Raw genomic sequence first — 17,218 nt, forward strand, 5'->3', positions numbered from 1 at the left:
AAATATCTTGTCCCTTTTGCTATTATTACTATTAGCTTCATTTACATTAGAGTTTCTCAACTTTGGGACCATTGACATTTTGGGCTGGATAATTTTTTGTTGTGGGCAGCTGCCCTGTGCAGGAAGTTTAGCAACATCTTTGGTCTTTACCCACTAGATGGCAGCATTACTCCCTCCCCCTCCCTAGTGTGACAACCAAAAATGCTGGCATGGCTAAATACCCACACCTGGGTGGGGTAGGGTGGGGTTGCTGGGCTGGGAAGTGGGTAAATCATCCCTATTGAGAACCACTGCTTTATCCAACAAATATATCACTTATGCCTCCATTTTATTTCCTAAGTTTTAGAGACTTTTCTTTGGCACATAGCCATCTTCTACCTCTATCTAAACCAGGTTCTGTTCCATTTGGTACTTTCTCAAACATTACTCTGCTGTCTGAATTGCATTCATTACATTTTTTTTCTTTAAGAGGATAATGGATAACTCAGGTTATATTGGTGATTGCTTTCAGACGTAATTTATCTCCAATTTTTTACTTAACAGCTTACCTGGTAAAACCAGATTTATTTCTGTAGAACTAAGTATTATTAGTATCAGTTAAATATAGCCTTGATAATTTTTTTAATTGAGATACAGGTTGGTGAATTTAATAAAATCGAAATGCATTGCTCCCTAATTAAACCTGAAAATTATAGCTTGAAAGGATGTTTTTGTATCGATGTTATAGTTCAGCAAGATTCTGTATTTTAAGTTTGATAACTCATAAATATTTAATTTTAAAAGGCAAGTGTCTTATTATATAATATCTTTGCCTTTATTATTTTGGGGATCATGAAAAAAGGATTCTTTTAGTAGTGATTGATATGCATAGTCTTTCATAAATATTACTAATTTAAATCATTTTCTAATCTAAATTATTCTATTTAAAAAATAAATTCAAATGTACCCGAGAATAATAGTTTATAATAAATTTAAATTTTCTGCACTTTATTATTTTTATTATTTTATTTTTTTGAAGATTTTATTTATTTATTTGACAGAGCAAGAGAGAGCACAAGCAAGGGCAAGGGGCAGAAGCAAAAGCAGGCTCCCCTACTGAGCAGGTAGTCTGCTAAAGGGCTTGATTCTAGGCGCCCTGAGATTATGATCTGAGCTGAAGGCAGACAGATACTTAACTGACTGAGCCACCCAGACACTCTGCACTTTAGTTTTTTTTTGTCAAGTATTTATTGAGCATTTTACTAGGTGTTTCGTAGGCACATAATTAGACATGATTTTTTCTGGAGTAGAATTTACATTATTTTTTTAAAACATTTTTTAAAAATTTTCATTTATTTATGATAGTCACACACAGAGAGAGAGAGAAGCAGAGGGAGAAGCAGGCTCCATGCATCGGGAGTCTGATGTGGGATTCGATCCCGGGTCTCTAGGATCGCGCCCTGGGCCAAAGGCAGGCGCCAAACCGCTGCGCCACCCAGGGATCCCAGAATTTACATTCTAATAAGTATTTAAATACATTATACTTGTGGAATCTATGTCACTGTAGAATTTACAGTCAGTAATTGAGAACTCTGATATTTTAAAATATAATTTTCTAAAATTTATTATGAATTTCATTAGTTTTCACAAAGGTGCTTTGAAATTCCCAATAATATCAAGTCTAGTATTTCACATTAATAAATGGTTTGGTGTGCAATGAGATGAGGGGAAGACTTAAGTTTCTGAATTATTGCTGTGAAAAACAGAATTAGTACATGCTGTTTTCTTATTAGAATCAAGATTGAACCTTGATTTCCAGAGAGAAGAATGTGAAGGATATTTAATATTCATTATACAAATAATATTATATACTAAATTCTTTTTAGAATTTGTTGTTAGCTATTTGTCATGAAATATTTTAAGACTGTACACCATTAAACTTTCCTACGTGGTCTCATACTCTAAGTGGTCTCATACTCATAAATAAATAGGGAACAGAAGTAAATGATTTGTCTTTAAGTATGACATTCTCTTGGCAGAGGTTGTGAATGAGGTCAAGGTGGGATGCTGACCTTCCTTTCTTCACTTACTCTTTTTTACCCCTCACCAGCATAGTGAACCACTCTCACTAAAAGATCTATGACATTTTTATCAAGTATGCTTTTTTAGAAAAAAGACTAAATTTTATCAGATTCTTTTCATTAATGGGTTGACAACTGGAAAATATTAACAGTTTTATTAGCATTTAAAAAATTTTTATATTCAGTAATAAGTTTAAAGGTTTATTTGTGATCATCCTGAAGGATATATGTTACCCAAATGAATATCTTGGGGGAAATAAATGGATGAAATTTCCACTGAATATTAATACTGATTTTATATTCATTTATGTTTAAACATAAGACTTGGGGGGGGGGCAATAGCATATATTCTTAAATTTGCTACAGATAAAATATCTTTCCTATCAACACCAATGGTGTTTGTCTTTGTTAGCAAAACTTAAGTTGTACTAAATTTGTTTCTATGTGGACTTCTGTTTGACGTAAGTAATCCTGTGGCTAAAGTTTTTGAAGTTTTTCTCAGATTTATAAAAATGTGTTAGAATGCAATTTAACTTTTACATTTAAGAAAAATATTATTAATAGAGAACTTTTAGCACTTTTTCCTTCCCAATGAGTATCTTTCTCTCAGACTCCCCTAGGACAGGGTGGGGGCCTGACTCCTCTGGGGGTGCCTGATGGCTGGCTCTCCCCTGTGCTTACTAATATATTTCCTTCTTTAAACCCACCAAAACTGGACCATCTGGCCTCTTTTCTCCTGGGACCAAAATCTGGAGACCTCACCACCCCCTGCTCCCATACCTCTTCTCTTTCCCTTTGGCTTCTTTTTCCCCCTGAGCCCTGCCCTCAGTCCGTTCCTTGGCTGGGGGTCAGGGATGCTGCCTTCTGGCCTTACTTCCACAAGTATGCCTCGCCCCTAGCTGTGGCTGCAGGTACTTAATTTATAGGGAGAGGCCTTGTGGCAGCTGCCACCCCAGCCACTGCTGGGCTGCCCTCACCACACATCCCGGCAGCCTGCCCTGGCAGGGGCCCTCTTGGCTTCCCATTTTCCATTCCCCTTGATGTGGCTAAGGGGTGGAAGTGAGGGGACAAGGAGGGAAGGCTGCCCACCATGGGCTGAAGCTTGAAAAACTTGAGTTACACTGACTTTAAAAAGTATTTTTGAAAAAAAAAAAAGAAAAAAGCTATCATTATTTAGCACCTACTGGGTGCCAAGCAGGGTGCTAAATGCATAATCTTCATGAGGTCTGATGCACAAAACAGTCCAGCAAGGCAGGTTAGCTCCTTCTACTTGAAACAAAATTACATGTCTTGTAGAAGCTGAGGCAGCCAGAGGGCTAGGTCGAATTTGAACCCAGATCAAACTCACTTCAAAGCCCTCTCTTTGCTCTGCTTTGTCCTATCGTGTCATGGAAATTTCTCCTTTTTCTAAGGTGAGAATATGCTGAGGATTTTTTTTTTTTTTTTTGTCGACAGTATCAAATATAATTTATCCAGAGAGAAATACAGTGTTTTAAGAACTTAATTCCAAAAGGCTGACAGAACTTAAAAGCTGAGCAGAAAACAGCCTTCTGTTGTACAGTAACAGATGATGGCTGAGAACTACCCTCAGGGTCTAGCTTTGAGAGGAGGCTCCACTGGCCATATCAGGTATATAAAGGCCCTTATGAATTATTGATGGTGGTGGTCTCTCCTCTTTGCAGGATGCCCACTTATTCTACTGTGGGTTCCTAGTTGCAGCCAGGATAGCTATTCACCCATGAATGTGGCTGCACTCCCTATAATGCCCTTGCTGAATGGACATACTTACCTCTCCTTCAGTAGATGCTATATTTTTCTACTCCTGTGTTTTACTCACATTTACTTGAGTTCGTGCTCAAATCTCCATACGTGAATATTACCCATTTGTCAAGGCTTACAACGACCATTCTTCTATAATCAGTTATTAGTTCACTCAAGTAAAATATTTTTTTTTACAATGTTCCCAGAATACATTTAAAACATTTGTTTTCTATAATCTCTTTAATTGCATGGACACTGTTATACAACCATTTCTACTATTTCCAAAACTTTACATCACCCCAAACAGAAATTCTGTAACCATTAAGCATTAACTTAAATTTCCCCCACCCCCTGGCTCCTGGTACTTCTAATCTACTTTCCATCATTATGAATTTGCCTATTCTGGATATTTCATACAAGTGGAATCATACAATTTTTGTCCTTTTGTGTTTGGCTTATTTCACTTAGCATAGCGTTTTTGAGGTTCACTGATTTTGTATCATGTATTAGAACTTCATTCCTTTTTATGGCTGAATAATATTCCATTGCATGTTCATAATATATTTTGTTTATCATTTATATGGTGATGTAACTTAGGTTTCCACCTTTGGACTACTGTGAATAATGCTGCATCAAATGTTTACGTATTTAAGTGTCTGTTTGAATCCCTCTTTTCAATTTTTTGGGCTGTGTACCTGAGTAGAGTTGCTGAATCATAGGGTAATTCTGTGAGTAACTTTTTTGAGGAACTACCAAACTGTTCTCTGTGTGGCTGCATCACTTTTTATTCCTTATGTTAGTATATGTGGGTTCTGACTTCTCTATATCCTTTCCAACACTTGTTATTTCCCCTCTCTTCTTTTTTTAAAAAATGAAAGTTGCCCTAGTAGGTATGAAGGGGTTTTAATTTGCATTTCTTTCATGATTAATGATAACATATCTTTATGTACTTATTGGACATTTTGTATCTTTTGTAGAAATGTCTATTTGATTCAAATGTGGGGACAAACTCATAACCCTGAGATCAAGACTTGAGCTGAGATAAGTTGGATGCTTAACTGACTGAGCCACTCAGGCACCCCCGACAATTTTTAAATTAGGTTGTTTGTCTTTTGTTATTGAGTTGTAGGAATTCTTTATATATATTTTGTGTATAAAATCCTTATTAGATATATGATTTGCATTCCCCCTCTTCTGTGGGTTGTCTTTTCACTTTGATAATGTCTTGTGGTGCACAAAAGTTTTTTAATTTGATGAGGTCCAGTTTACCTATTTTTTCTTTTATTGCTTGTGCTTTTGGTGTCATACCTAAGAATCCAAGATTATAAAAATGTCTCCTTCTGTTTTCTTCTAAAGAGTTATATGGTTTTAGTTGTTATAGGTCCATTAAAAAAATATTAGAGAGAAGGCACTGGGAAGGGTAGATGGAGGAGGAGAGAATCCTCAAGCAGACTCCTCAGTGAGTATGGAGTCTGACAGGGGGCTCGATCCCACTACCCTGAGAGTATGACCTGGGTCAAAATCAAGAGTCAGATGCTTAGCCAACTGAGCAGCCCAGGGACCAGTGCCCCTCATTGGTCCATTTTTAATTCGTTTTTTATATACTGGGAGATAGCAGTCCAATTTCATTATTTTGCAAGGGGAGATCTAGCTATCCCAGTGTCATTTACTGAAGAGAATATTCTCTTCCCCACTGAATGGACTTTGCATCCTTGTTAAAAAAATAAACATCAGGGATGCCTGGGTGGCTCAGTAATTGAGCATTTGCCTTTGGCTCAGGGTGTGATCCCTGACTCCTGGGATCAAGTCCCACATCGGGCTTCCTGCATGGAGCTTGCTTCTCCCTCTGCCTGTGCTGCCTCTCTCTCTGTGTCTCTCTCATGAATAAATAAATAAAATCTTAAAAAAAAATCAATTGGCTATTAACATATAGGTTTATTTCTGTACTCTCAATTATTTTTCATTGGTCTATATGTCTAGCTTTATGCCAGTATCTCTGTTTTGATTTACAATAGCCTTGTACTAAGGTTTGAAATTAGGATGTATGAATCCTCCATCTTTGTTGCTCTCTCTTCAAGATGGTTTTGGCTTTTCTGCATCTTTTGCAATTCCATATGAATTTGGGGATCAACTTTTATATTTCTGCACAAAAGGCTATTGAAATTTTGTTAGGGATTATATTGAATCTGTAGATTGCTTTGGGTAGTATTGCCATCTTAGCAATATTGAGTCTTCTTAAATTGGTACCCTGAGATTCCAGTGTGTTCCACACATCAACAAGTAATTCTATGACACCAGCTGTGTGTCCTACAGTTCAACTCAATTCTCACACTTGGAGGTGGTGTCAAATTCTGCGAGTTGAAGACTCAGTCCTACCAGATTACTGCCTCCCCACTCTCCTTTCAGATGCTAGTTGCAAGTCCAGGTTGTTACCTGTACTTCTGATGAACTGGCTATAAGTCAGAGATTTCCATGACATTCTCCTCAGGTTTGATTAATTTGCTAGATGGAATTCGTCGATAGAATAATGACTAAGGTGCGTGGAATTTTCATGCCCTTTCGAGCCTTGCCATTCTCCCCAAATCTTCACATGGTCACCAACCTGGAAGCTTTCAGAACCCTCTCCTTTTTCTTTCTTTCTTTTTTTTTTTTTAATGGAGCTTCCATTACATAGGCATGACTGATTAAATCAGTAGCCGTTGGTGATTGATCTAATGTTCACCCCTTCTCTTCTTCCCAGAAGTCAGGAGGGGGCGGGACTGAAAAATTCCTACCCTCTCTGATTGCACGATTGGCTGCTCTGGCAACCAGTCCTCAGCCTTAATTAAGTGCTTTCCAAAATCTACCTCACTTACAGAACAAAAGACCTTTACTGCACTCATCACTTAGGAGATTTCAACGGTTTTAGGACCTCTGTACCAGAAACAGGATGAAGACCAAATATGTGTTTCTTACTGTAAATCACAATATCACACTATCTATGAACATGAGATGTTTTCCAACTTCCAGGTCTTCAATTTTTTTCAGTAAGTTTTTGCAGTTTTCAGTATACAGATAATTCACTTCCTTGGTTAAATTTATTCCTAGGTATTTTTTTCTTTTAGAATTATTATAAATGGAATTACTTTCCTTTTTGGATTGTTTACATTGCAGTTGGTTAGAAACACAACTGATATTTTGTATTGATAATATCACCAAAAATATTAAATTATGAGGAATGAATTTAACAAAAGTTGTGTTAAGATTTGTATATTGAAAACCAGAAGACAGCAGGGCAGCCCCGATGGCCCAGCGTTTTGGTGCCACCTTCAGCCCGAGGTATGATCCTGGAGACCCAGGATCAAGTCCCACGTCAGGCTCCCTGCATGGAGCCTGCTTCTCCCTCTGCCTGTGTCTCTGCCTCTCTCTCTCTCTCTGTCATGAATAAATAAATAAAATCTTAAAAAAAAAAACCAGAAAACATTGCTGAAAAAATTTTGGAAGATCTAAATTAAACAGATTTGCAATGTTAGTGTATTGGAAGATTCATGTTGCTAAGATGTCATGTCTCCCCAAACTGACCTTTTGATTCAGTGCAATCTTAATCAAAATCCCAGTAGATTTATTTTTCATAGAAATTGACAAGCTGATTTTAAAATTTATTTGGAAATATAAACGCAACCTTAGTTAAGAGGGTTTGGGAAAAGAAGAACAAAGTTTAAGGACTTACACGACCAGATTTCAAAACTATGCTAAATGAAATAAGCTAATATCAGTAACAAATATCACATGATCTCATATATAAAGGGAATCTTTTTTTTAAAAAAAAAATTTTTTTTAAAAGATTTATTTATTTATTTATACACACACACAGAGAGAGAGAGAGAGAGGCAGAGACACAGGCAGAGGGAGAAGCAGGCTCCATGCCGGGAGCCTGATGCAGGACTCAATCCTGGGACTCCAGGATCGCGCCCTGGGCCAAAGGCAGGTGCCAAACCTCTGCGCCACCCAGGGATTCCCCCCCTCCCTTTTTTTTTTAAAGAGAAGTTGAACACATTATAACAGAGTAGGATGGTGATTACTAGAGACTGGGGGTAGGGGAGAAGGAAAGATATTGCTTAAAGGGAAAAACTTTCCATTACATAATTAAATTCTAGAGCCCTGATGTGACCATGGTTTGAGTATGGTTAATACTATATGTACTTGAAATTTGCTAAGAGAGTAGATCTTAAATGCTTTTGCCACATACCAAAAATTAAATTATGTGAGATGATAGATATATTAGCTTGATTTTAATCATTTCACAGTTTATACATATAATCAAAAGATCATGTACATCTTAAATTTTTTTCTCATAGCTCAATAAGGCTGCAAAAAATGGATTTTTGGCTTCATTAAAGTAAAAAAAATTACTCTTCAAAAGAAATTAAGTAAGGAAATGAAAAGGCAGAACAAAGACTGGCAGAAAATATTTGCAGTATATACATCCAACCAAGGTTATTTATTCAAAATATATAAACGACTCTTACAAGTCAATAAAAGGAGATAACCCAGTAAAAACAAGGGTAAAGTTTTGAATAGAAACATCACCAAAGAAGATCCACAAATCGCAAATAAACACATTAAAAGATTTTTAAGATCTGTCATTAGAGAAATGCAAATTAAAATTATGAGATATACCTTTGACTTAAAATGACTGTAATACCTAGTCCTGGAGTGGATATGATCAAACTGACCTCTCATATATTACTGGTGGGAATGGAAAATGTTATAACCACTTTTTTTTTTTTAAGATTTATTTATTTATTCATGAGACACACACACACACACACACACACACACACACACACACGGGGGCGGGGGGCAGAGACACAGGCAGAGGGAGAAGCAGGCTCCATGCAGGGAGCCTGATGTGGGACTCGATCCTGGGACTTCAGGACCACGCCCTGGGCCAAAGGCAGATGCCAAACCACTGAGCCATCAAGGGATCCACCGTTATAACCACTTTTTAAAAACAATTTCACAGTTTCTTATAATGTTAAATATACATTTACCATGTGACCCAGTCTTTCTACTCCTAAATATTTACCCAAGAGTTAGGAAAGCACATCTGCGCAAATGTTCAGAGCAGCATCATTCACAATAGTCCAAAACTGGGAACAACCCAAATATGCATCAGCCTGTAAATGCATAAACAATTTGTTGTATATACATAAAATGGAATCCCATTCAGTAATACAAAGGAGCTAACTACTCATATACGTATGATCACTGATGGTGTGCAGAACCTTTGGTTAAGAATTTCTTATGATTTCTAGGAAACGTACATAGAAAGGTAATAGAAAGAAGGTCTCTGTTGCCAGAGATTTGGAGGGAATTGAGTGTACATGTCAGGAGGAAACTTCTTGGGGTGATTGAGTGGTATATATCATGATTTTGGCAGTGGTTACATGATTTTATCCATTTGTTAAAATTCACTCATTAATTTTATTCATTGTAAATTATCCCACAGTAAAGCTGAACAAGACAAAGGAGTTTTAAAAACTGATCAAACTTCCTTTAAGTCATAAAAAGATTGGAGAGAATAACCAGTTTCATTCTTTTTCTGGACTTTCACAAACAAGGGTCTGCATGCTTTGTCAGGAAAAGGAGAAAGGCCATCACTAAGAAGTTAGATATCTAGCTTCAGTCATCAGTTGAAGATAAAAACATATTCAGAAAAAAAGTAATAATTTTGCTTAAAATAAAAATAAAATATTGCTTAAATCGAGGGCCCCAAACTTCCAATTATAAAATAAATAAGTTACAGGGATGAAAAATACAGCATAATGACTATAGTCTATTGTAATAACTGCGTGTGATGATGGATGGTAACTGCACTTTTTGTGGTGAGCAGCATGTATGTAGAATATGTAAAATTTTCAAACTTCTATGTTGTACACCTGATATTAATGCAACATTGTATATCAATTATACTTTGTTTTAAAAAGTACAAAGTGTACTGTATAAAGTAATTGTTATTTTTAACTTTTTAGCTTCTTATTAACCATTGTTATTTTAATTCATTTTAGAAATATAAACCGGGTCGATGTGATGATATTTTGAAATGGAAGCCTCCCAGTCTGAATTCTGTGGATTTTCGCCTAAAGATAACAAGAATGGGAGGAGAAGGGTAAGTATACACTTTTGCCACGAATTTTACATGAAATAATACTATTTGTATAAGACTTCACTGTTTACTGGATACTTTACATGTACTTTACCCCCACAAAAGTAAAATATCTTATTTTACAATATATGTATATACCCATGCACCTGATTTTCAGCTATTAGAGCTACTAAGATTTTGTACTTATCCTTTAAACTTTAAAAATTTTGGTCTTTAAAAGTACAGTTATTTCTAATATAAAAAATGAACTTTGTTAAATTATAAAAGTGAATATAGATTTTACTTGAAAGTTCCTGTCAAATGAATTATAAATGTAAGATATAATCATTGTTATTATAAGTGAATGTTTTAAGTAAGCCTTTTTTGCTTTGAAAGAAACTACTTCAAATTTGCATTTGCCTGACAAAAACATTTTTCCATATTTTAATTGTTGACTTTCATTAAGATTTTTCATAATGTTCATTGTTTTTCATTTACTGGTTGATCTTCTTTATATGACTTTATTGGTTGCGATTTTAGAATAAAAAGATGCTTTAGCCTGAATATTTTCGTTATTTTCTCAAAACCTTGTTGTACAAATCTCTATGATCTTTTATGTAAGTAAATATGTAACACCAAAATAAGAAATGTTTAATAAAGGAAATCATAAAGAAAAAGTAAATAGGGTAACACTGACAGATTAAAAGTTTACTAGTACATGCTATGAAATCCTTTTTATTTCCTTGGCAAAGGTAAACTACAGATTTACTTTTTGTAGCTTAATGGAACAAAGGATATATGATCAGTTAATTTGAGTCCAGACTCCAGAAGATAAAGTAGTAGCAAAGTATAGTTTAGTTGGAACAATTATCTGGGGCCCCAAATACTGTTGCTTGGGTATTTTACTCTGTATTGGTCTAAGTTCATCCAAGGATAGATAGATAAATTTTTTACTATTTATAGGATCATATGGGATATATATATATATATATATACTTTTTTTCCCCCATCAATTGATATCAAAGATTAAAGAAATAGCATTGGCAACCCAGAATAATCTTGAGTTTATTTCTTACCAATACTTATTCAAAAATATTATTTCTCTTATTTAATTTTTGGATAACTATTGATACTAGTATTGATACCAATTAAGTTTATTAACCAACAGCATCAATAAATGTTTTATATTAACATGCTAGTAATTATTAATAATAATAATAATCATATATTATCAATCAAGTTTTTAAAACTGCCCCCAAAATATATATTTATAAAATCTTTGGATAAGTATTGAAAAGTACTAAATTCAAGATCATTCTTCCTAACAAAGTATCTGGTATGCGGATATTCTGAGTTGCTAACTTGCTGTGGAACCTGTCCATCAATAGTTCTGCAAGCTGAGTGTAGACTTGATGTGTTCTCTGAAATTGCTGTTTAGAAGACTGCCTCACTTCTAAAATAGTTGGAGGCTGAGGGATTCTTTTTTTTTTTTAATTAATTTTTATTGGTGTTCAATTTACCAACATACAGAAAAACACCCAGTGCTCATCCCGTCAAGTGTCCACCTCAGTGCCCGTCACCCATTCCCCTCCAACACCTGCCCTCCTCCCCTTCCACCACCCCTAGTTCGTTTCCCTGAGTTAGGAGTCTTTATGTTCTGTCTCCCTTCCTGATATTTCCCAACATTTCTTTTCCCTTCCTTTATATTCCCTTTCACTATTATTCATATTCCCCAAATGAATGAGAACATACACTGTTTGTCCTTCTCCGATTGACTTATTTCACTCAGGCTGAGGGATTCTGATAGGCTTCCTGCATCTTTTTTTTTCTTCTCCTTAAAAGACATAGATGAATGTAGTTCTTTGGAAATATGATTCCAAAGATGAAATAAAAAATTTTACATTGCTTTATTACTTAATTTCCTATTTTGTCTGATGATGTGTTTATAATACTCAAGCAGTGTATTTTTTATTTAAAAAATGTGTGAGTTTGTGTGTGTTTTTATTTAAATTCAATTAATTAACATATAATGTATTATTAGTTTCAGAGGTAGAGTTCAGTGATTCATCAGTCTTATATAATATCCATTGCTCATTACATAATGTGCCCTCCTTAGTGTCCATCATCCAGTTACCCCACTCCCCCAACCCCCTCCTCTCCAGCATCCCTCAGTTTGTTTCCTATGATTAAGAGTCTCTTATGGTTTGTCTCTCTCTTTCTGATTTCATCTGATTTCATTTATTTTTCCCTCCCTTCCTTTATACTCCTCTGTTTTGTTTCTTAAATTCCAATTACGAGATCATATAATTGTCTTTCTCTGATTGACTTATTTCACTTGGCATAATGCCATCTAGTTCTATCCACATCATTTTTTGATGGCTGAGTCATATTCCATTGTGTGTGTGTGTGTGTGTATATCACATCTGCTTTATTCATTCATCTTTCAGTGAGCATCTGGCCTCTTTCCACAGTTTGGCTGTTGTGGACATTGCTACTATAAACTTTGGGGTGCAGGTACCCCTTTGGATCACTACATTTGTATGATTGGGGTAAATGTCTAGTAGTACAATTGCTGGGTCATAGGGCTTTGTGTGTGTTTTATTGATGTTTTGTTGAGTTTTGAAAAATTACTTCGTTTTCCTTTTTACAGATCATAAATCTTAGCACCGAGAAACTATATGAGGTTCTATATTGAATGTCCATTTTCTAAGTAGCAAAAATGAAGTATTAATTTTTCTTGCAGTTTTCTACTGCAGTTAAATATAATAGCAAAATGTAATTCAGTTTAGTAGTTTGTCATCCCAGTTTTGCTTTGTTCTTAGTATGTTTTTAAGTATATTTTCTTCTTTTAAAATTTTACCTCTTTTTAAATGTCTTCTTACAGGAAAAAAAAGGAATTATTTTTGATTCTGGTGCATCTTTAAAACACACCACCATGTCAACACTTAAGGTCATTTTATGATAGGAATGTGCAAGGTACATTTGCGTAGGTACATTATTTATGTAATGTAGATGTCAGTTTTCAAAAACAGAGTATTTAATTTGAAATATGGTGTGATAACTATTACATAAAACATATGTATTATTAAGTTAGCCAGAGTAATAAGCTTTTCTTAATGTAAAGAATTAGGTATTACAGTAGTTTTCACTAAATGAGTGAGCTTTTATTTAATGCTTTGTTAAATGTATGTTAGAGAGCATTTTAAGAAATATGCCTGTAATAGCTTGAAAGGAGAATAGCCATATCTCTAAATTCTAAGAATCATAGCATGTGACCAGTGAAGTGGTACTAAGATATTAAAATACTATGAGACAAACTCATTTCCTTTCTTTTTTTTTTTTTTAATTTTTTTTTTTTTAATTTTATTTATTTATGATAGTCATACAGAGAGAAAGAGAGAGGCAGAGACACAGGCGGAGGGAGAAGCAGGCTCCATGCGCCGGGAGCCTGATGTGGGATCCGATCCCGGGTCTCCAGGATCGCGCCCTGGGCCAAAGGCAGGCGCCAAACCGCTGCGCCACCCAGGGATCCCTCATTTCCTTTCTTGATTGTTCTTCTAAATATTTCTAAATCTAAAAGCTAATCTAATCTAAAGCTTAGGATGGAGTGGAATGTCTTAAAAAAATTTAAGTACCAGGCCTTAAAAATGTCTTCAGTTTTTTTTTTCTTCAATCAAGTCTTATGTTTCAGAATATTGTTTTGAGTCTTACTCAGCTGCTATAATAAAGTGGGTATAGTATAGATTCTTGTTAGATTAAAATTTAATACAAATAGAAAAACGTACGTGTTAAATGCCCTTTAGATGGCATTAAAATCTAAACTTTGCTTTTTAAAACTCCTTTTAGTGTCATTTCTGAAAATTTGGGGTATATTAACTTTGATTTATCATGGCCTAAAATAATTTTTGTATATATTAGCTATTTGCATTGTATTGAATTTTATAGACATACAATATAGATTTTCATCTGAAAGCTTTTCAGATTTTCATCTGAAAGCTATCTGTTTTTTTAAAAATGTCATATTTATATTAACTTACCTGCAACCAAACTGTGGTCATTGTGTCAAAAGCTAGGATTACAGAGGTCTATTCTGGAAAGTGCAAACTCTTGCGTACAATGTTAATGGCTTATAGTGTGTAGTACAAACTTATTATTTGTATAGCATAGTAGTTTAGATGACAGATTCTAGAGTTATACTGCCTGGATTTAAATATCCTTATTAACTGTGTGACACATTCCTTTTTTCTGTGGCTCATATTCTTCATTCATAAAATAGAAATCAACTTGATAAGATTTAAAAGGATTAAATGAGGTAATATATGTAAAATAGAACAGATGGTGCATGGTAAGCATTTAAATGTTTCCTGTCTTTTTTGTTTTAATTAAAATAGGTTTAAAAGTCCATATTTCCTTTTTGTCTCTCTTGCAATTCTTTTGTTTGCTAAACTGTGTAAATTCTATTTTCTATGTGAATTATTTCTCATTTGATCCTAATCCCTGTTAATTTTTCCCTTTTAAAATGCATATATCTTAAGCTTATTAATATAATTAATCATAAATTGTTAAACACCTGGAGAACAAGAACATAATAAAGCCACAAAAGTTTTATTTGTAGAATTTTTGTAACAAATATTTTAAAATAGCCTTGGCAATATTATATAGTGGTTAAACACAGGTCTAATCGTTAAGGACATGGGTTCTTGGCCAAGACTGCACAGAATCAACTCCTAGCTCCAGTCATTTCTTGTTACTGTTACGTACTTTCTTGTTACTTGATCTTTCTAAGCTTCCTAATCTCTAAAATGCCCTTAGTAATAGTTCTTATCTCATAGATTTGATGTGAAAATTTGCTTATTCTCTATAAAATTGAAGGAGTTAACAAAATAAATGTGGGTTCTGCCATTATAGACTTTGCAATTTCAACCTATTGGGTTAAAATGAAAAAATAATACTGCTTTTTGAGGTTTGGTAGGGATTAAATAAAATGATACATGTGAAGAATGTAGCATAGAACCTAATAAATGTTTATTTTTGTCATTTTGGTAGTTATAGTTATTAATTTAACCTCAGTAGCCTGTGTGGTTATATCATGGATTAAAAGTATGCCCTCGGGCAGCCCAGGTGACTCAGTGGTTTAGCTCCACCTGCAGCCCAGGGTGTGATCCTGGAGATGTGGGATCGAGTCCCATGTCAGGCTCTCTGCATGGAGACTGCTTCTCCCTCTGCCTGTGTCTCTGCCTCTCACTCTCTCTGTGTCTGTCATGAATAAATAAAATCTTTAAAAAACAAAAAGTGTGCCCTGTTTAATCAAGTCAGGGGGAAAGTGCTCTGAATGAAGCTGCACTTTTCTGTGAAAAGATAAAGATGTTTGCTCTTTCTAATAAAGAAAATACATTCTAAAACAACAATGAAGCTTAATTTTTCATCTGTCACTTTGGCAAATATTTTGATTGGGTTGATTAGGGTGTGAGCAAATAGGCACTTCCGTCTTCTGTTTGATAGGAATGCAAAATGGTACAACTCTTCTGGTAGTAAGGTAGCATATATCCTGAGGAAGTATGCTTCGAGTTTTGTGAAAGGAGAGATCTTGCCTTCTACATAGTTGTATTTCTGGTATCTGGTGTGGTGACTTGTATATGATAGACAATCAAGAAATATTAAATGGTGAAATGTACATATAAACAAATAAAAATACCAAAAGATGTGTATATAAGAATTATATTGAAGTATCACCTATAATAGGCAGATGAAAAATAATCTCTCTCTCTCTCTTTTTAACTGTATTAATCTTTTGAGGTTTCTATGTCTTCATATATGTTTCTAGGAAGTTGCTACTAATATAAATGGTGTCTTTTACAAGTGGGTCCAGTCTGTTGAGATACAAGATTATCTTAGAGGTTTGAAACTGAACTCAGACCTACTATTCAACTTTCTTGTTTGATTTTATATTCACATATAGTTATGTGATATTAATAGATATATCAGTTTGGGTCTAGTAAAAAACAAAAACCACAGCAATTATTTTAACAGAATTAATTTAATATGAAGAATTGCAGTTACTAAAGAACTGAAAAGGGGAGAAGGCAAAGAAGTGTTTAAGAGATAGTAGGGATCCCTCGTTGGCTCAGCGGTTGAGTGTCTGCCTTTGGCTGGGTGTGTGATCCTGGAGTCCCTGGGATCGAGTCCCGCATCAGGCTCCCTGCATGGAGCCTGCTTCTCTCTTTCTGCCTATGTCTCTGCCTCTCTCTCTCTCTCTCTCTCTCTCTCTTTTTCTCTGTCTCTCATGAATAAATAAAATCTTTAAGAAAAAAAAGATAGTAACTGTGGGAAGCACATACCATGTAAGGAACAAAGGAATGAAGGTGAATTATTAAAACATAAAAGCTTGCAGGGGGCTCCTGGAACTCATTAGAAGGTCACTGCCAGCTGGTGGTGGTGTTGCCTTAAGATCTTGGAGGATAGATCTTATGGCTCTGAATTTTGACATCTGAGGAAGGGTAAACTTACTGGCTAGGAGGTGCTGATTTTTCAGAAGGGGCCCAGTGAAGCTAGTTTTAGGACTATGGGAAAAACTTTAATAGAGCCAGCTATTACTATTGGAATCAGTTGTCACCCAGGGGTAGAAAACTTATGTGCAAACAAAGGAGAGAGTAGGTCCTTTCTTTCTTCTTTAGTCTCACCCACCAGGAGTTTAAGAATAACATATTGGAGCATGGAGGGTGAGTTTGAAACAAGTGACCATAGCTTAGTATTAGCACAGTGTACTTCTGTAGTTACTTATTGTCCATTCGATTCTACACATTCTTGAATTTCCAGAGAACAGCAAAAGTATTCTTTGACTTGAGATGCATATATTCTCTTACTAATTCAAAGTGTAGGGATATAGGGTTTCAATCATTTACCCATTTCTAGGAGATAGTCGTGATATCTATCTCTGGGCAGTGTTGATCACTCCTCAAATTCAGTCACAGTTCCATGCAAATATCTATTACTTGATGACTGAATCATTAACTTAGTCAACATCAGCAGTCCTGACACTGGTCATGAGACCTCATAGCTGAAGCTTTCTTTTTCCACTGTCCATTTCATTTTTCCTTTGTTCTGAGATGATCCAGGCTTTTTACTTGGTGGGGTGATACAAAAACCTTTAATACTGGTAGGTCTGATCCTCAGTGGTTTTACCTTTGTTTATTGTTTGTTCATTTAGTTTTCCATTAACTTTTATTCTTGGATATGGAGGATATGGATAAGAGGCAGAGCACCCTAGGTT

At 35.1% G+C, this 17,218-nt stretch overlaps 1 protein-coding gene across 1 annotated transcript in view; it reads left to right on the top strand.

The window, feature by feature from the left end:
• Nucleotides 1-17,218, top strand: part of RNGTT (RNA guanylyltransferase and 5'-phosphatase) — a 325,545-nt gene that overhangs the window by 172,319 nt on the left and 136,008 nt on the right. Inside the window, exon 13 of the mRNA XM_041771798.1 lies at nucleotides 9,872-9,972. Within this exon, the coding sequence (XP_041627732.1) occupies nucleotides 9,872-9,972 (101 nt within the window). The remainder of the gene's footprint in view (nucleotides 1-9,871; nucleotides 9,973-17,218) is intronic.

Source organism: Vulpes lagopus, chromosome 1 (genome assembly GCF_018345385.1).
Source record: "Vulpes lagopus strain Blue_001 chromosome 1, ASM1834538v1, whole genome shotgun sequence".
NCBI lineage: Eukaryota > Metazoa > Chordata > Mammalia > Carnivora > Canidae > Vulpes > Vulpes lagopus.